At 45.6% G+C, this 24,229-nt stretch overlaps 1 protein-coding gene across 2 annotated transcripts; it reads right to left on the bottom strand.

Annotated features, from left to right (window-relative positions):
- Positions 1-1,465: 1,465 nt before the first annotated feature.
- On the bottom strand, positions 1,466-18,909 carry ENGASE (endo-beta-N-acetylglucosaminidase). 2 transcript variants are annotated; one of them, XM_083355411.1, is made up of 14 exons: positions 18,771-18,909; positions 14,815-14,891; positions 14,519-14,720; positions 13,306-13,454; positions 12,282-12,439; positions 10,234-10,382; positions 8,965-9,130; positions 8,582-8,685; positions 8,209-8,317; positions 7,340-7,524; positions 3,550-3,701; positions 3,311-3,416; positions 2,541-2,655; positions 1,466-1,987 (listed from the first exon to the last, which is right to left on the bottom strand). In XM_083355411.1, the coding sequence occupies exons 1-14, from the start codon at positions 18,887-18,889 to the stop codon at positions 1,553-1,555; spliced, it is 2,226 nt and encodes a 741-aa protein (XP_083211537.1). In that variant the 5' UTR covers positions 18,890-18,909; the 3' UTR covers positions 1,466-1,552. The 2 variants fall into 2 exon arrangements, with proteins under 2 accessions (XP_083211537.1, XP_083211538.1); XM_083355412.1 differs by lacking the exons at positions 14,519-14,720; positions 14,815-14,891.
- Positions 18,910-24,229: the final 5,320 nt, after the last annotated feature.

The raw sequence follows: 24,229 nt of genomic DNA, 5'->3' as shown, positions 1-24,229 counted from the left end.
TAATTCTGAAAGCTGCAGTGGCGCAAAAGGCTCACCGGCCCCTTTTTGCCCTGTGCCTCGGCAGCACAGCTGCTAAGTGTCAGTTACAGCTCGTGTTTTGCTCTGGGCACAGGCTCCCGTTTTCTTTACATGGCCCTGCTTTTAATTTCAGCTAAATCAGGAAATTGGCCTCCGCCACTTTCCGCAAGGGGAAGGGGGAAAAAAAAAGAACTTTATTTAAAATTTTAAATTGCTCTTCTGCCCCCTCGGAGATAAGGGGCTGATCATTAAGCAAAACTTCGAACTCTACTGCACTCTATTTTCTGTAAACCCAAACTCTAAAAGGGCACAAAAATGCTGTTGGTATTTTTAGATAATACCTAATAATCCTAGGGAAGGAAGCACAATTATTTTTTTGAGTATCGGTGAAAAAGGATAAAATCAAAAGACAGAAATTTTACTGCAACATTAATAGTTGCGGCCACCGCAACAAATGCCATGGAAGCACAATGCAGTTATGAATACAAAATTGAGTAAGAATTTAAAACTTAGCAAGTTTGCTTCCGCAGCAGCACAGTGGAAATCCAGCATTTGACCTTAATATTCAGGGAACCGTAGGATTAATCGTGTTGAAGAAATAACAGGTCTCATAATGTACTACTTAGCCTTTACACCTTTAGAATTGCATTCAGTACTAAGCTGCAAATTGCCATCACTATCCCTAAGAGCAAATCTCTATTGATTGCTGTAGTCCAGTATTACCAGAACCCAAGCAGATTCCACGGCAAAGAAAACTGCATTGTGCACCAACACCAGAGGACGTCATCTCCCACACACACACACACACACACACACACACACACTCCCAACCTACTACTGTATACAGAGATGCATAGTGAAATGTCCAGGGGTGTCTCTGCCATCTTCCCCTTTCATTATTTACAGGCAACAGTGGAGCTGGGAAGTGGTTTCTAGGGGTTGAGAGGAAGCACAAGTTTAAGCCTCTCTGGGTCAACTATGCAGAAATACAGGATCGATGTTGGCTGGGGAATTCTGGAAGTCGAGGTCCACCCATCTTAAAGTTACTGAGGATGAGAAACACCGTTCTGCAGTATTGGTTATTTATTTTGAAAAAATGAAATTTTCTTACATCCTCCTATTTCATTTGAATATAAAGCTCCCCGTTGATGAGAGCTAATGATTTTCCCTCTATGCTCATTAAAGGGATCCAACTGGAAGCAGATTTGACAATTGCCACCTGTTTCCATCTTAATGACACTGCTATTTGTAACTGTGCAGTGAACGGATGTTTATATTTTAAAAGCAAAGTCTGTAGGCTATGCTGACCATTAATAAATCTGTTTTGAGCATTATTTCCCTGCCAAGTACACAGGATCCGTGTACATCCAAATATATTTGGCTCTTGGATGTCAATTCTGTAAGACCACAGGACCATGTCCTAAGCGAAGAAATGATAACTCTAACGAAAGCAACAAAGAGGCTTTATTAAAAGAATGTCACCTTGTGCACCTCTTAGCCTTAGTTTTTGATGGGTGAAGCTTCTATGTTATGGTCACGGGCCATGGTGTGGGTGTGGAGAAAGGGTGACAGCGTTCTCTGGTAGCTTTGGGTTAGAGTACACAAAGATGAGTTTTCCCCACATGGAAGAATCAACGTTGCTCCCATCATTAGGGACTGGCTCCACCAGGAGCTCCAGGCGGCATGAGGAGACAGTTTGAGGGTTAGGCACTGCTAGCTGAGTCACGCGGTACAGGCAGGCATGTGCTTCCCCAAGCAAAAGAAGAGGCGGTTCAGAGTCTCTGACACACGGACCGCTCCGATGATGCACACGGAAGCAGGTGGCCTTGCTGGAAGGATAAGTCCAGCTCAAAGTGAAACTGACAGAGAGAAGCTCAGCTGAAGGACGGTGCCAGTGGACATGGGAAGCATCCATGGGCAACAGGGAACTGGCTTCATTGGGAGTGGACAGGGAGGCAGCATCCAGCACCTATAAGAAAAAGCACACGGTAGTTATAAAAAAGAAGGAAATGGTCACCAAGCAATTGGATAGATTCATAGCAGAGGACTGGAAAGCAGTGAGGAAATGAAGGGATAAAGAGGGCCCTTAGGTAGCCTGGATCAAATAATCGCTGCCTCAAAGTGTCTCCTCAGAATAAGTGCTTGGAGGATCTGGCACGGTTTGTATTGATGGGGGGGGCAATGAAGGGATTGTATTGATGGGGGTGGGGGGGGCAATGAAAGGATTAAAGTCTCAAGAGCACTGGTGGCATTGACCAGCCTGAGCAAACATAAGATAGAATAACTTTGGTATGAACACCAAGAAGTAAGAAGTGTACTGGACAAAGCAGCCAGGATAGCAACTTTTCAGCCATTCTGATGAGAAGCAAAAGCCTCCTGTGAAGCAACCACTGGTTTAAAGAACACGGGCCAGGCTGTAGAGTATCTCCCCAGCCATATTGGATAACTAAGTAGCTGACACACCCACCCTGCTTTGAAAGCTGTTCATGGCAGTTCCCAATTGTTTTCCACCATTTCCTCACCCAGATCTTGCCCAGGCGGCATGTGAAGGGCATCTCCTTCTGTCCAGGTTGACGACGGGACACAGTGAGGGAGAGTTCATCCAGGAAGCAATTCTGAAGCTCCAATTCATAGCATCTAGCAAGAGAGTAATGGCAAAGTGAGACACAGTGGCTGGCATGCTATTACTAAGTCCATCCTAACTGTCCACAATGCTTCTATGGCCAGGCACATAAGGCTAACCTTTGGATACTTCTTTCCATCATCCACATGTGTGGTGCTGAATGACAACAGGATCATCTCTACAGGGGAGCATATGCTATAATGCCATAGAACTGTGGTGGCGAACCTATGGCACGGGTGCCACAGGTGGCACACAGAGCCCTCTCTGTGGGCACAGGCACTGTCGCCCCAGTCCTAGGCCTTCAGCTGGCTTTTATAAAACCTTTTCGCTTTAGGCCTCCGCTGCCGTGTACAAAAAAAAAAAGGTTCAATCAATCAATTTCAACTTCTCGCGGGGAAAAAAATGTCACAAAGTTGGAACTGATTGGTTGAACTTTTTAGTCCCATCCAGTCTGCCGCTACCACTGTAGCCATGCCCACCCAATGGGCCCCGCCCACCCGGCAGCCGATGATACATAAGTGGGTTTTGGGTTGCAGTTTGGGCACTCGGTCTCTCAAAGGTTTGCCATAGAACAAGGGGAAAGCAGTGACAGTAGCGGTGCCACATCCAAAACAATTTCACTGGAGAAAATGAGTGGAGACAACATTCTACCATTTAGGATTCACTCACCGATTATGCCAGCCATGTTCCCCACGCTGCTCACATCCTCTGAGGAACCGGGCGAGGTCAGGAGGAGGTGTATGAAGCAGGGAGGGCGTATGTCGCCTTGGTTCTGCTGCGGAAGAAACATCCAAAAAAGAGCAGAGGAAAGAGAAGTGAGCCAGCAAACCTGGGAATGACATCTGCTAGGCCACTTCAAGGACACTGCAAGCATCCGTGCAAGGAGACCTCAAGACAAAAAACCTTACCTGATAAAGTAGATGCTGCCCTGTCAGGGCGTGACCATGATTCTCGGGTGGTGAGCAATGGTGTCAGAGCCGTGGCTTGGAAATGGGACTCGTGTTTAAAAATCAAGACCAGGAACAACCGCGAGGGTGCTGGCATCTGGAATGAGAATAGCCTGGTAACCCCCAAGCCCCAGACAGGGAGAGAGACAGAGAATACACCATCACTGCCAACTCTGGGCCATGAGGCAGCACAGCACCATCTGAAAATGAAAAGGTCTTGAAGGCCCAGACCAATGAACTCTACCCCACCTGCCCACAGGGAAAGGATAACACAATGGGCTCTGGTGAGCAATGGAGGGAAGGGCCTTACAGTTGACCATATGATTTCTGAACCAGAGCGCTGAAATTTAAAAGGCCTCTGTAACTACGAAGATGATTCTTCTATAGGTAGCTTGGCTCCAGGCCATCTAGGGCTTGATAGGTCATAGCCAACACCTTGAATATGCTTTGTAACAACCACACCAAACTGTTGGTTCACCCTTGGACATTATGCTCTTTGAGACATAGTCACTTTATTTTGCCTATATAGAACCCTTGTTTAGTTTCACCCAGTACTTCCTGAAGTTTTAATTAAAACATCATTTTTTTAGTCCCTTAAAATATGCCCCCCCCCCGATTTTTCACTGGACAGCTGCTCTTCATTCTCTTCTATATCTCTCCCTTTCCCTCCACCAGGAGTTGAGTCTATGTCCTCCCCCACCAGATTACAGGAGCTTTTTGGAAACTGCTGCTGTTGCTAAAGACCTGGGGGGAAATTGGAACTTTATTATATATGTTGATTGCAGCAAGATACTGTATATATGCAAAAAGGGAATGATACATCAATTCCCACTAATTAGGTATAAGTAAAAAAAATGGAGATTGTAATTCTATTTGTACTTTACTAAGTTGGAACATCTTATTTTTTATTTGTTTCTCCTTTACCCCACACTTGTTTCCTCCTCCCCATTTTCCTATTATCTTTATTTCTGTTTGTATTTTATATAAACTTAATAAAAATGTATTTAAAAAGATATGGAAACTGCTGCTGTTGCTGCTGTGTTTTACGAGGGTGTTAATCTACTCCTGGCCAGATCAAACGCAACTATGCCAATTTCTCCACTCCCCATATAATCAAATCAGAGTTTACATTCATGTTTATTTTTTCTTGTTTTCATTTTTCATGTCAGCCCCACCTTCTATGATCAAATCTATCCTGGGATCCCCACAGAATGAGAACTAATCCAACTTTATCCTCTCTTCAGAGCAAGAACAGACTCTCAGCCTGAGGCATCCTGGGCCAAAAAGTGCTTTGAGGGAGAAAGGGAATGAGACATTTTCCACAGAGAAACACTCCAAATTCTCTGTTCAGCAGCCAGAAAGGAGACACTCCACAGAACACACCCCGGTCTTGTAAACTCAAGACAACACAAGAGACTCTTTCTCAACAGGTGGCCTGTAGGCTTGGCTAGGACCATGCATACAGCCAACTCAAGGGATTAAGGGCAGCCCAGACAACATCGCAAAAGAATGTTTCTCAATGGATTATAAAAATGCATGAGCAAAACAATGAGAAAATAATCTCTCTCGGGGTTGCTCCGTTTGTTCTTTGTGATCAAGGGCACTTCAAAATTTGACAGGTGAAGAGAAATCGACACAAACCTCTCCCAAACATCTAACATTCTAGGGTTTGTTTTAACTGGGATGCGCACTAGCTCAGAACCAAAATAATATCTGAGATCCTAAGAGAGACGCTTTTTGATTGCTTGATAAAAGAGAGAATGGGCATTTTGTGACTAAGCAGGCAAAGCACCACTGGTATATGTTTTTCCTTTGCTTTCCTCGAAGGCCTGGAGAAATGTCTGCTCCAATGTTGTCTTTGTGCCTTCATACCTTTCTGGGAATACAGTCAATTAGGAAAGTGGCTTCCTCTCCTCCCTTCCAAACAACTGGTCCCATCACTTCCCCTCCCCCTGCTGCCACCTTAGTTCTGATTACCAGGTTGCTGATGGAGAGCCAGAGCTGCAGCATACTGTACTTGAGGCAGCTCCACCAGTCAAAGGAACGTATCTGGCAGTGAGGAATCCAGGCAACGGGCCCCGGGGGAGCCCAGCTCTTCCATGATTGCCCGCTTCTTCCTTAAGCCTCAAAAAGGGTGAAAAATATAAATTCTTCACCTTTTCTAGTTGTGGGAATACAGGTAGACCTCGACTTACAACCTTTCACTCAGTGACCAGCTGAAGTTACATGGCCCTGAAAAGGTGATTTATAACCATTTTTCACACAATCACTGCAGCATTCCCCCATGGTCGCGTGATCAAAAATTCAGGCGCGCGGCAACCGGCATATATTTATGACGTTTCCACCTTCCCGCAGTCAGGTGATCACCATTTCTAACCTTCCAGCCACCTTTCAACAAGCCAAGTCAATGGGGGAAGTCAAGCTTTGCTTAGTGACTGCGTGATTCACTGAGCAACTGCAGTGATTTGCTTAACTGTGGGGGAAAGGTCATAAAATGGAGCAAAACTCAACAACTCTCGCTTAGTAATGAACATTTGGGGCTGAGTTGTGATTGTAAGCCGAGAAGCACCCTCTCCTGCCTGCGTAAGGTTCCTTTTGCTCTCAAAGAAACGGTGGGATCAGCAGCTCTAAGAAAGGCAGGCAGTCCTGCCCTCGACTGCCCTGGCATAGAATTTATCTTTGAGCAGCCATCAATCACGTTCGCCAACTTGAAGCAGACTTGGCTAGTTGGAAACAAAGAGAAGCACAAAGACTTACATTGGGGAGCACAACTCCCTTATTCTGTACTCTGAAGTAGGTGTGTGCACATAAGCAGTGACATGATAGAACACTGACAGGATAGTTAAACATTTTGATGACCTACGAGAGGTAACATTCTAAGGGATATACATCAAAAGCTGCTTCAAAAAAGACGCCATTTATAGTCAGGAGCCCCCTTGGTGATCATACTCAGCCTACATGGTTCGTTGCATTGCTGTCCTGAAAATGCTATACTTTGGGGAAAGGACAAGGTGTCTCTGGTTGGATTCTGCTTAGCTAGCATCCTTGAGGTGACCCTCTCCATCTCCAGTCTCTAAGACTCAAAAGGCGGCGGCCAAAGTAAGGAGTCTTATTTAATGGTGTAGGCTCACCCTGCATACTTAGGCTTCAAATAGCACCTAGAGGAGATGCCTTTGAGTTTCCAGAGGAAATGATAGCAGACCTTTGGGGTCCTTGATGGAAGGAGCACAGTCAACAGGTGGGCACCTGGTCTTCCTCACAGGTGTTCGACAACATAAAGCCTTCTGGAATCACTGGTCACAATTTAATGCAGAAACTCTGAGTTGGAAATGTTTCATTTTTAGAGCCCAGAAAGAGGATGGCAGGCAAGGAGATGCTTGCGCTTGAACTTCCCTTTCTTCAGTAAGGGCTGTGCAGAGGGCATCTCTTCCACAAGCCACAAGCATAACTATTGGCTGAGTGGTTGCAGAAAATTGGTTTTTCATCCACCTTGGCCCTCAGCTGACAAGAGACCTGCGTTTTTGAGTGGATCTCCCTATGCAGATCTCACCACTCCACACTTGCATTGTTGAGATGGGATGACTCTTTTGTAGAGCTGCATCCCTGAGCTAAGGGGATCCTGTAGGAGGAAAGAGTGCCCAGAAAGAGAGAGAAGGACTTCTGAGACTGATCTTGTAATTCCAATTGGAGAGTATCAGGTCTGAGAAAAGTATAAATGCTACCTGGGATTTTGCCTCCCGTCAGCACTCACCTGGCTGTGATGTGATCAGCCGTGGGTGGGATGGCCCCCTCCAGCAACAAGGAGCTGCCTCCACACCAGGCTTCCTGCAGGCAGCACCGGGTCCGCACCCAGCCCCTGTCAGTCATTCTGTGGTTGCCATATATTGGCTGGATCTCTTGAGCACTTAGGTTGTACCATGGCTCTGTCCTTGTCTCCTGAACAAAGAAAAGAGCCACTGCAGGCTGAATTGGGACAGCTCGACTTACAAAGCGTGTTGCCCACAGTAAAGATTGCTCTTGCACATATAAGGGCCATTTGCATTGGGAACCCCCAAACATTTTAATAGCTCGACTTTCGGTCCACGTGCCCTCCTTTCCTGCCCCAAAGCAGCACACTTTCAACACCAGACATACGCTTTCATTTTCTCATAAATAAGCCTCTTCTTTCCAAAAATAATGAAAATACAGAGGTTCTCTCCAGAGAAGCAAGCCATGACACCCATCATTCTCAAAGGGAGGGGGGGGGGGAATGGCTATTCTAAAGGCTGCCTCATTTTCTATTATAAGAGACAGAAAGGCTGAAATCCTAGAGCAACTCTCACGGAGCTCAAGGAAAGCTTTGGGAAAGCAAGTCTGCAAGGGAGAGTCCTAGGAAAAGATTCAAGAGCAATAACTAGTCACAGGACTCCTTTGCAGAAAGTCTCCTACAATCTTCTGTGGCATTTGGAAGACAGCGATGGCCTTAATCACTGTATGAGACTACTAACTCGCCAGGCGATCATGAAAGGTTAGCCCTGGCCCTGGAGAGCATTAAGTCATAAGGAGAAGGACTGGCATTGCCCACTCATTCCCAGCTCCATTCATCCTCCACCAAAGTGTCCCTCTTCCACGTGCTCCTACCTGTCCATGACTGAAGTGCCGATTACCCATACCCAGATTGAAGCTGGTGCAAAAGGGGAGGGAGACAATGTGGTGAACAGATAGTAGTTGTGACAGCAGGGCCCAGAATCTACAAAGAGGAAGGAGGGTGTCACAGAGACAGTCTTTGCATAGCCTCACAAGCCCAGAATCCACCACATCGAGAACCCAAGAAGAGAGAAATGACTACATCTCCATCCGCCTGAAAGTTTTCTTCTCTTAGGCCTGCACAGCCCAGAGCCCCAAAGAGGTGATCTGCTCTGCGTGTGTGTGTGTGTGTGTGTGTGTGTGTGTGTGTGTGTTCCTGAGGTCCATCCCTACAGTAGAAGAAAGTCTTTCCCCACATAGGCCTTACTTATCCTCATTGTTCAGGAAGTCTCTTGGGCCCAGGTGCTCATATACCCAGCCAGGTGCGAAGAGGGCTACCGAAAGACCCTGCTCTCGAATCATCTGCAGTGACTGAAGAAACACAAAGAACACAAGAATCACCATTTTTCTACTGTGGGGATTTAGAGCACGGCTGGTTCGGGGCTTCTAGGAAAATAGCTGCCTTCCCCCCTTGGACAAATATTTTGGCAGCTGTCCTAACAGGGTCATTTATGCCAAACACGACAGGCTTTTGCTTCTTGGTGGCCCTCAGAGAGAACCAGAATAAATACTGCAGAGTGATCTATTGCGCCTGGCATGGCCAATGCCTGCAAGGCAGATTCCTGTTGTTCAGGGTGCCCGCCAGCCTACCTTCTTGGTATCAAAGCCGCTGCTCACAACATCGCCTCGTCCAAACACATCAACCCCCACATAGACCTCAGTCTGCCGACTACTGGCTGCCTCTCTAGTTCGCAGCAGATGTTCCTCTTTCCAGTTGTAATTGGTGAAGAAGCCATCACAAACATCAAAATAAACTCTGCAAATGCACAAGCAAGAGAGGCAAATTAGAGACAGTCTTGCCAACTAAGGCATAGAGCCATTTAGGGGTCTCCAGGAAAAAAAAACCATGTTTTTTCATTTATTATGCCCAGAAAGCTCCAGCTCAATTTTCTCCATCCTGAAGCTTTCCAGATTTTTTTTTATCCCATTTATATCCCGCCCTTCTCCGAAGACTCAGGGCGGCTTACAATCTAAGAAGCACAAATCAATGTGCTTAGCAATAGCCTTCATTCTATGTATATGCCAGCTTATTAGGGCTTTCGACCCCCCCAAGCAGCATTATTACAAAGTCAGCTTATTGCCCCCAACAATCTGGGTCTACAAATCCAGCTAGAATAGCCACTTTCTATGATTTCCAATACAAACCAATCTAGACAGCATCAGACTGGGAATATATTTTCCACCTGCATGATTTTTGAAGCCCAAACCTGCGAATTTCTCTACTGAAGCAATGATGGCCAAGCCTCCGCCCTCCCAAAAAACAAAAACCCCACTGGCTAATTCCATGGTGCTTTGTTCATTCCCAAATAAATATGAGTGCCCCTTTCACACCCACCCACTCCCCCTCCCCCCCCCAGGATTTGGGAGGGCAGACCATCATGCATTAAGCCCCAATGATTAGAACAAGTCTCCTATGACTTTCACCAGCTTTTTGAGTCCTTACTAAGCACAGGACTTAATTTATAGGGCTTGCAACACTTAGGGTTTGCACTGACATTCATATTTTGGTCTTCTTTTAAAGAACAAATTTAATCTCCAGCTCCATTTTCAGAACAACCTTTCCAACTTGTTTGGTTAGATTGAAGGTAGATATTTGTCCAAAGCAGTTTCATGTTAACAGTCCACTTACTGACTCTTATAAGTGCCACCACATTCCATGTGGTGCAATTATTGACTTTACGACTATGTCACCACCACTGCGTGACCAATATTTCAAGAAGATGCTATATGAGGATGGAAGTTCAGTATGGCTGCACAAAGTACTTTTAACTTGGATGCCCTGCTCACCTTCCTCTTCTCGGCTTTTGGAGGGAAAAAGAGAGAGAGAGAGATCTGAAAGGAAGTTAATACAGGACTCACTTGTTTTGTTCGTTGAGCTCGTTCTGCCACTTAAGCTCTCCATTCTTCAGGACACTGTCATACCACAACACTTGTCCTCCAGGTACCAGTCTGTGCACCTCGGCTGTCAGTTGTTGTAAGAAATGGGGCATCTTCTGAGCTGCCGCAACCTGCCAGGAAAGTTAAAACACAGTCACTTTGCTTTGCAAACATCAATCAATCATATCCTGCAGTTTTCAAACTGTGGATTGCAACAGAAACCCATTACCTTCCTACAGAAAATTATGCCCATCGTTTGTAGGAGTTTTTCTTAAACTTTTAAAGTCCATGGAATATCAGACAACCTATACAATTTTAATGGAGAACATTTATGACTGTTTCTAAAAAAAAAGGAGTATTGAAATAAAGCCTGGTTTATGACCTTGCATCCAACAACTTTATTTCATCAATACATGGCAAGAGATTTATTCAAGTCTTAAAAATGACAGAACGTTCAGTCTACTTTAATATTTCTTTTTAATTATAGCGAGTGCTGAAAATCAGTTTTAAAAATATCTTTGGGAAGATGGAACTACCCTCCAAGTGTCTTCTAGTAATGAATATTCAGATTTCTGTGTGACTGAAAGATATCTGCCCCCTTCTCTTTATTTAAAGTAGGGAAGGGATAAGGCCAAGGAAATAGAATGGATCCTAAATTTATATATTTATAATTGGATGTGAATGCTGGAATCAAATTTTCAAATTGTTTGGAGAACATTAATGTATTGCGGAAAATAGTTTAAGAAGCAGTGCTACACAGAATACATGAATATGTAAAATGCACATTCCATTCACCATGGAGGTTGCTTTGATCCAAACCAACTCCATTAAAGGAAAAGATTTGAGGAAAAGACTTCTCATGAATGAGGCAAAAGGAATTCTGCTGGCTTGCGTAAGGAGGTGTCTTTTTAATTACACAGGATGAGAAAATTCTTGAATTTATGGGGAGTAAACATAATAATCAAATGTAATTATACTGACATTTAATTAAATCTCAACATAATCAAACCCAAGTTTTGGACTTGGCCCCTTCTTCTATTTTGTTCTGACTATCTTTGCTTTTGAGAAAAAGAATATCAATGGCCAAATATGCTCCCTTCTAAATATGGATCCTCTAATTTAAATTCAGAAACTTCTCTTGTGATTTTATCAAAACTTTGCTTCAGCAAAGCAGCAAATAATGAAGCAGCATCTCGCCTGTCGATACACTGTTCCCTTTCTGGGATGTCCATGGGAAGCGGGTATCAAGAAATTCAAAATGGCGACCACACCTATGGGATTGATGTTTGCTTACTTCAATCATTTAGTCATACTTGGCATCTAAAGTTTTTTAACCACCCTCTGCAAACAAGCCTGACTTTAGTCTGACAGATGGACAGTCACACAACTTCATTCCACACTCTTGTCCGCCCACAAGACTTCCAGTCTGGAGGAATCTCATTCCACTTCTTTACATCTTTCCTCTGGATTGTCATTTTCCCTGAACCCAGTATCATCTGCCTTGCTGTCCTCAATATTGCTCCACTTGTATCAGTTTTGCTTTCTGTTAGGATGTCTTTCCCTCGGGAACATCTAATCCCCCCTCTCCAAGATTCAGTGACACACACACACCCAACCTTGCTGGCCTTCAATTAGGCTTCAAAGACTGGCTTCTCCCCAGACAACCCACCGGGTCAAGCCAGCGGATGAGCCCATCTGAAACGGTTTTGAGCTGAATAATTGTGAACTGGCCTCAACTCTATCAGGTCTTTTTGTTTTTTTGGTTGTTACTGCAAGTTGGAGGACAAATTAGTTGCTCCCCTTTCTCTCTTGCAGACATCAGGATCTTTAAAGAATCATGGCTGGAACTGACAAAAGAATGTACCTACTCTAGGCAAAACGTATCTATGGTTGCTTAATACGCACATTACGCCCATAGGAATGCAGATCCTACCAGTTTCAGGAACAGCTGCGAAGCTCCATCCTGGCTTAGGCCTAGCATAGATCCAGGTGTACAGGGAGATGACAAGCAGGAACCAGCTCTGACTTACATGCAGAGAGTTCTCTATGTTGATCAACCAGCCATCAAAACGATAAAATTCTGCGATCGCAGCCAGCTGCTTAGCCACGGCAAGGTAGGCTTCCTCCTCACCGGCCAGAAACGATTGGCAGATCTTCTCCCCCTCTATCCACTCTGTGATGAATGTCCCTGCAAGCAGGAGAGGCAACACAGGAGACACTGACTCTCTTAGCTTTCGCCTGCTTCAAACCTTCTCTGGCCAGACCAGTAGGAAGTTAGCACTGATCCTAAAGAAGGAACATCAATCAAAGAGGTTAAAGAAGAAAATAACAGAACCAGATCCAGTGTTTTGCTTGCCACCGGGGGCCAATTAAATGCTTCTGGGAAATCCACAGAACATAAAACTGACACCAAGCGAGATGTCAGAAAAGTCAGAAATAGTCTTGGCCATTAAGCAAAGCCCCAAAAGAGGGATGCTATCGGAGGCATGTGAAGGAGCCATACCACAATTCCTGGGATTGCAAACTATTCCCTATGGAGAGTAATCCAATTTGCCTCTATTATTTTTTAAAATTGCATAAATAATAATTATAGATACAAAATGAGAGCTTTTTTTTCCCCTGGGAGTTCGAGGTGGGTTACCTAGTTACCTCTTCTCATTTTATCCCAATAACTCTCAGGTTGGGTTGAGAGAATAACAGGTCTTGAGACACCCGGTGAGTTTCTGTGGCTGAAGATGGGCTTGAATTCAGGACTAACCAGACCTAACCCAGGACTTTGACCAGGGCCAATGACAGTTCCTATGCTTTGCAGGAACTTCCAGAAAGAGGAAAGAGTAATAGGAATACAATCATCCAGCAACAGCTAACAGCACAATGCCAAGTACGCAATGAATGGCAGGAGAGCGATTCCATTGTTCCAGAATAGAGCCCTCCATCTCAGAAGGAAGGACACGGAAGGATTCCAGAACATGAGCACTTCCTTATTGCATGTGCTAAATATGTCATTTTCAGAGAAGGGCTCCACTCAGGCCACTCACCATCTCTTAAACCTACCTAGCATGAGGACACCGTTGCGGTGAGCAGCGTTAGTCCACACCACTGGAGGGATGGTGACCAAGTGATGACTGAAGTAAACAAAAATGTCAATGTAGCACCAGTGGTAAAACAAATATGGGTCACGTACCTTTGCACCTTGGATGAACCTGCAGAGGCATTGGGGGTGGGGAAGGGGGAAACAGAGAGAGAAAAACTTAGCAAAAGTCCAAACTTACTCTGAATACTTTATCAGTCTGTTCAGGCTACTCAAAACAGCCAAAGCTGTTTTATCATTTATTTTACTCCACCTGAAGCAAGGGGGAGGGTTAGTTCTCATGCTCCCTTAGGAGATTTTAGATTAACAACTGGATTTCCCCTGATAATTGCAGAAGCCAAATTTAATTCCCTGTTCCCTTTTAATGCAAGCATTCCAAAGCCAATTTCAAGGAGTACAGGAAGCCAATAAAACAGGAGATTGTTTTGAATGACAGATAATACAGCTAACGAAACTGCTTGGGGACCAGATCCCTTGAGTGGAACACAGATGCCAGAAAGCAGACTGGGGAGGGGAAGGGAGGAAGGGAGGGCAAAACTCTTGAATCATTTTAGCATCTCACTGTACCTTTCACCATAGATCACTCCAGACTGGAGAACCCCCACAAATACCTGTTCAAAGTTACAGCCCTGGGGTGGGGTGAGTGTTTCGCAGATTTATTTATTTTTTAATACAAAACCTACTTACTATTTACCTCAGCCATCCCCACAATTGCCTTGCAGATGTATGGACCTCAGCACCTGGAATTCCTAGGCCAACATGACATACCTGAACATTCTTGGAATTGAAATTGAGGATGTGCATAGGAAGATGTCAGGTTGGGAAAGACTAACTGACATCACCACTAGTTTGGTCACACATAGTTTGGTTTTAAAAATGTCATCTGGGAAGGCTTTATTCAAACCTCTACCTGAACACCCCTTCTGCACATTCCATTTTCCATATGAAAGTATTATATTCTGTGGGACCATTGTATCAATTATAAGACTATAATGTTATAAGGCTATATGAAATGTTTTGATGAATCTTGGTTTGAATGCTTCATCTGGCCACCCCAACTAACCAGGAATCCCTGGCAGGTGACATATGAAATCCTATCCAGGATAGCCAGGAGGTATGGAATGGTCCCTGCAACTTTAGCAGAGAATCAGTTACAAAGCCTGCTTCATTCTCCACCTGTCTTCAAGATAGCCTCCCCTCATGTCATGGCAGACCAGTGTACGGGGCCGGGGGCTGTCAAGAGGGGGCTGGCGTTTCGCCAACGGTTCAGTAGACACATTGAAAGCATCGTCCTTGGTGGGTTTCCAAGCAAGCAGCTCTTCCAATCCAGAGAGGTAGAAGCTGATTGGTTCAGTGGTTTGCCTGTCATATTGCCTGGCTGGAAAGAGAGGTTCAGAGGTTATGGCTTCAGGCAGAGAAGTATTCTGGTTCCCTGGGAATGAGGATGCAAGCCACCCAATAGCAAATCATACCAGGGAGTGGATCAGGAGCAAAATTGACCACTCTATGGAGAACAGAAGATCTTTGGCTTTCCACATCCTGTTGCAAACTGAAAAAAAGGGGGAAATATCAGAAGGATCATAGAAATATAGAACTGGAAATAATCTCAGAGGAATCCTTCTTAATACCTAATCTGAATTTACTTCCATGAAGTTTCAACACATTGATTCTGATCCTGCCCTCTAGGCCAGGGGTAGGCAACCTCGGCTCCTTTATGACTCATGGGCTTCAACTCCCAGCTATGCTGACTCCAGAATTCTGGGAGTTGGAAGTCCACGAGTCATAAAAGAGCCGAAGTTGCCTACCCCTGCTCTAGCCCAACAGCAAATAGGGCATCTTCCTCCTTTCTATGACAATTTTTGATTATCTGAAGAATTATCATGATGCTCTTTGTCTTTGCTTCTGTGGACTCCTTCAATCAGCATTCATAAGACTTTGTTTCCAGTTTCCTCTCTAATTTGGCAATTCTCCTCTAAAATTGGTCCAATTCCTCTATGCCTTTTTTGGATTGTGGTACCAAAACTATACACATTTCAAATTGGGCCTAAGGCAGAGTAGTGATTACTTCTTGAGAATTGGATGCTCTGTTCCCATTAATACATCCCAAAAGAGCAATTTGTCTTTCTAAAAGTTCCCTTCCTCGCCCCACAAATATTCCTCATACTGTGGGAAGACAACTTTATTACATAAATGGCCATATTTATTCACTACATTCAATACATTGCGTCCAGACACATGCAATAATATGTGCCTGGGTGCAAACAAAATAGTACAGAATCATTAAACAGAAAAACATGCGCAAACTCCCTTACTAGTTAAAAAACTATTTCTCTCAATACAGAGATATAGAGACAGCCTGTATAAACAAATATTTGATTGTCACTGAGAAGACACCAAAGCAGGCAACTTTCTTGGTGGAGAACTTGATGAACAAAGTATTTCCAGTAAAATGTTATTAAAAACACCGAGTGTCTGCTTAACACCCAGTGATATTCTTATCTGAAGGATTTAAATGAATAGGAACGTATTTTCTTCAGAGATTTAGATTCTGAAAACACTGCAACAGAATTTGGCCTACTAGAGAGACCAATGATAAACCGAGTTCAGTTCTATAGCTATGTGACCCTGTTGTAAGCAAAGATTTTGCCAATAAACTCAGGGCCTTATTTGCGCCTCCAATCTCTAATCAAGGTCACGTCCCTGCTTGCACATAGCCGTGGCACAATCATTCTTGGCTAGAGGAATGAAGAAAACATCATGAACCTGTCCACAAGGTCACCAGGATTCAAGTTCAACCTGAAGAAGACTATGCCACTTTAAAAATATCAACAAGCTGAACTATGATCATAATTACATAGCTTGCTGTATAAACCCATCAAGCAATCTACAAAGTAGCATCAGCAAAAACAATTAGTATATTTTTGCCAGAAAGCAACAAGGGTGTGGTAGCTTTGTGGTCACCATTTCAAACTCAACTGGATGAAGACTTTAGGGTTTTTTTACGGAAATAACAAGTGGGAGGAAAGAGTACCATTCATTAGCACTCAATCAGATTGGCACAACAGCACTTATATTGTAGATGTGTGGCCTTTTCTGCTTTGGTGTAAGGCTGAAATAGCGTAACAGCAAAATGATAGGAAGGAGAGAAATTCTAAACAAAAGTAATCTCTCCCATGAAATCATTCCATGCCTTATCTTGGTTCTGATTCTTCCATGCTTTATTAAACTTGTGTTATAACAGTTATTTAAATAATATAAGTGAATATTAATACAAATATTAAATTATATGTAAAAATATTAAATCACGTACTGATAAAGAATATTTGTAGCTCAGTGTTGAAATGAGGTGTCCTTGGTGCTTTCTGAGCTAGGTTGTTTTCTTGCAGACATTTTAGTGCTAATGAAGCTTCCTAGTTTGGATAATGAAACATCTGTAAGAAACAACCAAGCTCAGAGAGTACCATGGACCCCTCATTAAATTTTATATCAAAAATACAAATGAAGATAATTATTAGAATGAATAAATTTACTAAACTTGTGTTATATTATTAACAGGAGGTACCCAGAGATGACAGATTCTAAGAACAGACTTTCTCCCCTTTCAGCTGTGGTGCTGCCCAGGTTAACTAGGTAAAGAAGTCAAAACATCAAGGAAGGCAGGGCTTTAATTGTGCAATTCTGACACCACATTGATTTTCTTTTCTTTTTTTTTAACTTTTCCCTGCAGATGCCCCTGATGCCATGATTGATACTTTGCTTTGCAGCTGGTAATGTGCTAAAGGAGGAGGGCAGCAGAACTAAACCAATCACTTTGTGGATGCCATAACAGAGTCAGGATAAGAATCAAGAGTAGGAACAGAAGATTTCAGGTCAAAGCTGGTTTCGGCTGACTCAGAATGCTTTAATTTTGTAGTAGGCAAGTCCTACTTCATAATCCCAGGTGTCTGCAATTCCACTATTTCTGGAATGCAATTCCACTTGTTTCCAATGTTGAGATGCTAAGATTATAATCTCTGCACAATTTCCTGCAAAGATGTCCCGCAGGAGTTCATGTAGATCACGCTTTCATCTGTATAAATAATGGTGATACAGGTAGTCCTTGACTTATGATCACAATTGGGACCAGAATTTCTGTTGCTAAGCCGCACAGTGAGTTGTGCCTGATTTTATTACCTTTTTTTTGACAGGGTGTTAAGTGAATCACTGCAGTTGTTAAATAAATCAAGTGGCTGTTAGAGAATCCAGTTTCCTCCACTGATTTTGCTTGTCAGAAGCTGGCTAGGAAGGTCACAAATGGTGATCACATGAACCTGGGATGCAGTAACGGTTATAAATACATTGCCAAATTTTGATCAGGTGACCATAGAGATACTATGATGGTTGTTAAGTGTGAGGGTTGGTCATGAGTACTTCAAATGGTTGCTGAACAAATGTTTGTAAGTTGAGGACTACCTGTATGGACAAATCCTGCTGATTAAGGATATGTAGACTTACTGGTTAAGCCATCCTAGATGTGTGAGGGAGAAGCTCCATTTGATCCTCCTAGCAACAAGGTAAGGCTGCCATTATTACAACATCAAGGTGTCCCTTAATATTGCTTCAAATTCTGAAAAGGATTCAGATCCCTTTGAACCAGGTTAGATCTGGCTTTTCTAGAAACCATAGGATGCTAAGGGCATGGCAAGACTTGATGGGAAATCCATGGTTCATGCGAAGCAGATTCGGACATATTCCCCATCCCCAGGCAAGGCTGCTTTCCTATGGTAGCAAGGCCCTCAGTCTAGATGGGAAAACGAAGGGGCTGGATGCAACACATCAGGAGGTCACCAAGTGAGGGGAAGCAGAGCTATGCCAAGGGACCTGCTCATTCACAGTTCCCATCAAAGCTTGACCTGGAAATTCAGGATTCCCAAGTGACAGGAGTCTGCTTCCAGATATGGGAAACAACATAAAACCAAGAGATGCAGAGTTGAGAGAAACTTCTAAACCATCTCTGAAGACTCCAGGAAGTCTTCAGGCTTGCTTTCAGCTCTGCCTCCGAGAACCCCATTTTCCAGCCCAAAGTCGGAAGGGCTAAAAAGGGAACTTCCAATTAAGCCAGTGAAGCTCGCCATGCAAGCCACCTACTTTTTTGGGGGGGGGTGGGGGGGTGGAGAGAGAAATGCCACGAGGGAGCGTGCAAAATCCACTAAAAATTCCTCCTTGGACTCTTGGGCAGCACCACATTGCCCTTTCCCACTGCTAAGCCAATTCGATCTACAGCATTCGTGCAATCGAGCCGCGGTATACCCTCTGAGCGTGTGCAGAATGTCCTTCAGAGCAACAACCATCATCATTCCGGCGACACGCTTCCAATCAGCACTCGCTTCAGGCTGCCCCGTTATATGCCCCCCACCGCACCCCCGCCCGGCTCCCATTCCTTCCTTACCTCAGCCCGGGCCTGAAGCGCCCCTTGGTGGAAGTCTGGTCCTCTTCCAGCCCGCGCCCGCTCTCTTCCTGGGCGCGCTTGGCTCCTCTCTTCCTCCCGTCCGGCTCAGCGCCTTCCATTGCTGCCTCTGTCTCTCACGGCTTTCTCCTCCTCCTCCTCCTCCTCCTTGTCACATGGAGCCACCTCCAATCCCCAGCCAATCCTCGCAGCCGTTCGACGTCTTTGCCGCGAAAGCAGCAGCAGCAGCAGCTCCGGGGCTGTCCAGTTAACCAGAGCGAGCCGGCAAGCTACGCGGTGGCTATAGTCCAGACTCGCAGGGGTAGGCAACCTCGGCTCTTTTATGACTCATGGACTTCAAGTCCCAGAATTCCTGAGCCAGCTATGCTGGCTCAGGAATTCTGGGAGTTGAAGTCCATGAGTCATAAAAGAGCCGAGGTTGCCTACCCCTGGTCCAGAGCAAGGGTGCTTTTATAGTCAGCTACGGACGACCTTTTTCCCCGGAAAGAGGAAGACGTGGGCCACTCTTGGAGGAAAGGAAACCACACCTTCCCATTAAAATTCCCTCCAGAATTAACTATAAGAGTGGCAATTGGGATGAAGGAAAGCGCACTGTATTATATCTGTAAACAACATTAATATAAGTTAAACAAGTTATTCCAGTTATACGGTGAGGGGAAAAAACAATCTGATAGGAGAACACGTGGGAACTTTGACAGCTGTCAAAGTTCCCCGCACGGCGCAGGCGCAGCCACTGACAGCTCGCGGCTGTCAAAACACCGAGCCATGCGGAAGCCTGAACTGTCAAGAACAGACGGCGCGGATTGGTCCGGTTAGACGCGGCGCCAAAAGGAACGTTCCTGATTGGCCCTCACTGACAGCTGCCGGCTATAAAAGCCGGGTAAGTTATCCTGTTTTTGTCTTGCTCTAAATAAACCTTTAGTTAAGTAGCCTGTCATCCTGAGTGGTCCTTTCGGCTACTTCACTGGCAACGAGGATGGGATCGCTCCTGAGCTGAAGTCATGGCCGAGGAAGAGAGTTCCCGGCCAGAGCTGACACTGGAAGTTTTAACTTCCAACAGAGCGAGACCTAGGACCGGACGACATGGCAAACTTCGGGCGTGTGAGGGAATTCGATACCCGCCATCCCGAGAGGTGGCAATCACACCTGGGACAAGTCGAAGGATTTCTCCTCGTCAGCAAAATCACCGACGACAGAGCAAGGGCCGCCGCTCTCCTATACATCAGCAGACCCCCGGTGTACGACGCTGCCGTCGGGCTGTTTAGCCCGGTACCCATCACCGAAGTCTCCTACGCGGACTTGGTAGACCGGCTTAACAAGCATTATATGCCGGCACGCTCAGAACTGTACTGGCGAGTACAATTCGCCCAGAAGAAACAGCGACCAGACGAACCCGCGAATGACTTCATCGCAGGGGTCAGACACGCCGCGCGGAACTGCTGCTTCCCCGACCTGGAAGACCGCATCAGAGACCAGGTGGTGATTGGGTTAAGGGACGAGCGGCTTCAGAAGAAACTGACATCTAAACCCGACATGGGTCTAGCAGAATTGACCCGAGAAATTATGGCCTACGAGTATAACCACAAGAAGAAATCGACTACCACGACCCCAGAGAGCCCAGCGACCGTATACCAAGAGAGCGCAACTCTCAGTGACAGCGACGAATCGGTGGACTTCACTGACGGGGAAGCCCTTCAGCGCAGGATGGAACGCAGACAACAGAGAAGAAGTGACACATCGGATCGCCGAAGAACCAGGAACCCCCCTCCACCACCACCACCACGTTACGAGCAACGGGCCGCCTGCGCCAGCTGCGGGGGAAATCATGCCCGTGGAAGCTGCCGGTTCAGAAACGCTAAGTGCCACAATTGCGGAAAGACCGGCCACATCAAACCGGTGTGCCGAAGCCGGGGCCGCGACAACGTGAATGATCTGGAGGCCAATTCCCCAGGTAGGCCAGCTACCCGGGCCAACATAGAAAAAACGCCAGGGGCCCTAGTAGAAACAATTGATAAGGTACACTGCCTAAGCTCAAAGGTGAGGATCAGGGTAAAAATTCAGGGAGTCCCCTGCCCCATGGAGGTGGACTCCGGGTCAGCAGTCTCCTTAATTTCATTCAAAACGTATCAGGAGATCTGCCAACAAAGCAAGGGAAAAATTCCTCTGAGGCAAACTCAGGTCCACCTAGCAGATTTCCAAAAAAACCCCATTCCTCTGGAAGGAAGGGCTAGAGTTGCTGTAGAGTACAAAAAATTCAAGGGGCCCCTAGAAGTTCTAGTGACGCCAGGGAACCGCACCAACCTGATAGGGCTGAACTGGTTCGGGCCTTTAGGGATCGCCATTACTGGGGTAAATACAGTCCAATCCTCTAGCCTCGAAGCCGTTTGCAACAAGTATGCAGACGTCTTCGATGGCACGTTAGGGAAATACACCGGTCCCCCCATCTCTTTACAATTAAACCCAGCAATCCAACCCATAAAGATAAGAGCTAGGAGAGTACCATTTGCCCTTAAAGAAAAAATAGAAAATGAACTAGAACGCCTCGTAGGTCTTGGGGTGCTAGAACCTACGGAAGGGGGAAGCTGGGAGACCCCAATAGTCACCCCAGTTAAACCTAACGGTGAAATAAGATTATGCGCGGACTATAAGGCGACCCTCAACCTAGCTCTCAGCCCCCATGCTTACCCGGTGCCAGCGGTAAGGGACGTATTTGCTTCCATCCGCTCCGGCACCATTTTTGCAAAACTTGATCTGACGCAGGCGTATTTGCAACTGCCTGTCACAAATGACACCGCGGAAGCCCAAACAATTGTCACCCACCGCGGTGCCTTTAAAGTGAAAAGGCTCCAATTCGGCATATTGGCAGCCCCGGGTATCTTCCAGGGTATCATGGAGATACCCGGGGTCTGCCCCTATTTTGACGATGTTCTCATCGCCGGAGAAAACGAAGCAAACTTAGCTGACAGACTGTCAGCTGTGCTGAGCCGGCTCAGAGAAGCCGGTCTCAAACTTAAACGGGAAAAGTGCTCCATCGGAGTCACATCCACAGAATTCCTAGGGTACAAAATAGACGGCCAAGGCATCCACCCCACCACAGAAAAACTAAGGGCTATTCAGACAGCGCCTAGCCCAAAGAATAAACAAGAACTCCAAGCCTTTTTAGGATTATTAAACTTTTATCACGCTTTCCTTCCCCACAAAGCCACCATAGCGGAGCCTCTGCATAGGCTCCTGGACAAGGGAACTGCCTGGTCCTGGACCAAAACACATGAAAATAGCTTCCAATCATTAAAAAAGATTATTTGCAACAGTTCAACGATCACCCTTTTCCGAGAAGACACACCAATATGCATCGCTTGCGATGCATCTCCCTATGGGATTGGGGCAGTGTTAAGTCATCTATACAAGGACGGCACCCAAAGACCCATAGCCTTTTATTCACGCACTCTGTCAAAAGCAGAAAGGAATTACGCACAAATAGACAGAGAAGCCCTAGCAATAGTCGCAGGGGTTAAAAAATTCCATGACTACCTCTATGGGAGACCCTTTACCATATTCACAGATCACAAACCCCTATTAGGAATATTCACGTGGAATAAAGCAACACCACAGATTCTCTCACCGAGAATACTACGGTGGTCCACCTTCTTATCTGCCTATTCTTATCAATTAATACATAAACCAGGGAAGGAATTAGGACACGCAGACTGCCTCAGCAGACTGCCAATTCAAAGCAAGGACCCAGACCCAGACCCAGCTGGACTGATTCTAGCAATCTCTCAACTTCCAGACTGCCCCCTCTCTGCAAAGATTATAGCTAACAACTCAGCTAAAGACAAAATACTCAGCAGAATTCTCAGGTGGGCAACAACAGGTTGGCCAGCACAAAACCCACACCCCCAATTCCAGCCATTCTATAACAGGAGAAATGAAATATCTTCACATATGGGATGCCTTCTATGGGGGAATCGAGTCATAATACCTAATAGGAACATAAATCAAACATTAGACATCTTACACGAAGGACATCCAGGCATTGTCAAGATGAAAGCTATGGCCAGAAGTTATGTCTGGTGGCCTGGCATAGATAAAGAGATAGAAAAATATGTAGGAGGGTGCTACACCTGTCAAGCAACACGAAGCGAGCCACCCCAAGCACCAATTCACAAATGGGAAACTACAAAAAACCCATGGTCACGCATACATTTAGATTTCGCAGGACCTATCCAAGAACAAAGTTTCCTAGTAGTAGTGGACAGCTATTCTAAATGGTTAGAAGTCACTCCCCTTAGAAAAACAACGTCAGGAGCCACTATACAGGCCCTAAGGAAAATATTCGCCACACATGGCCTCCCAGACACCATGGTTTCAGACAATGGACCTCAATTCACCTCTCGTGAATTTCAGATGTTCGCTATGAAGAACTGTATTAGGCTGGTCACGTCTGCACCGTTCCACCCATCGACGAACGGGATGGCTGAAGTTATGGTGCGTTCCACAAAAGAAGCTCTGAAAAAATTCGTCAAGGGGAACTGGCAGCGGCGACTCAGCCAGTTCCTAATGTCACAACACGCAACTCCATGTACAACAACGGGCAAATCACCCGCGGAACTAAGATGGGGGAGGAGACTGATAACGCGGCTCGACAGACTACATCCTGACACATACCCGGAAGAAAACGATCACCCCCACCCAAACCGCACCCTCAAACCTGGGCAAATGATATGGGCACGGTCATACACAGACAAAAACAAATGGGTCCAAGGGACAGTGCTAAAACAAACAGGACCCATTTCTTATCTAATATCCACACAAACTCACGGCAATCTACGCCGCCATATTGATCAACTCAGACCAAGACAACCACCACACAACCCAGAACCCCAACACGAGCTGCAAGCCCCCGCAGAAATACTGCCGATACCAAACCAAGAGGAAGAGGGGCAAGAAAACTTACTGCCACCTGAACCAGACATCGCCCCACTTCCAAGACGCTCCAACAGGAACAGAAGAGCCCCCACATACTTACAGGACTACCAGTGGGCAGGTTCCAACGACCAAGGGGGAGGGAACGCTCCAGGGGAGGGGTAAGGGGTGTATTATATCTGTAAACAACATTAATATAAGTTAAACAAGTTATTCCAGTTATACGGTGAGGGAAAAAAACAATCTGACAGGAGAACACGCGGGAACTTTGACAGCTGTCAAAGTTCCCCGCACGGCGCAGGCGCAGCCACTGACAGCTCGCGGCTGTCAAAACACCGAGCCATGCGGAAGCAAGAACTGTCAAGAACAGACGGCGCGGATTGGTCCGGTTAGACGCGGCGCCAAAAGGAACGTTCCTGATTGGCCCTCACTGACAGCTGCCGGCTATAAAAGCCGGGCAAGTTATCCTGTTTTTGTCTTGCTCTAAATAAACCTTTAGTTAAGTAGCCTGTCGT

This window comes from Vipera ursinii (genome assembly GCF_947247035.1).
Source record: "Vipera ursinii genome assembly, chromosome: 2".
Lineage (NCBI taxonomy): Eukaryota > Metazoa > Chordata > Lepidosauria > Squamata > Viperidae > Vipera > Vipera ursinii.
Note: the sequence above shows the minus strand (reverse complement) of the source record. Positions and strands in the feature narration are given on the sequence as shown.

Coding starts and splice junctions, on each gene's coding strand:
- ENGASE (XM_083355411.1), bottom strand. CDS start 18,889: ATGGAAGGCGCTGAGCCGGACGGGAGGAAGAGAGGAGCCAAGCGCGCC. Junction 3,702..7,339: donor GCTGATCACATCACAGCCAG/GTGAGTGCTGAC, acceptor GGGGGTTACCAG/GCTATTCTCATTCCAGATGC. Junction 1,988..2,540: donor GCCGCCTGGGCAAGATCTGG/GTGAGGAAATGG, acceptor TTTTTCTTATAG/GTGCTGGATGCTGCCTCCCT.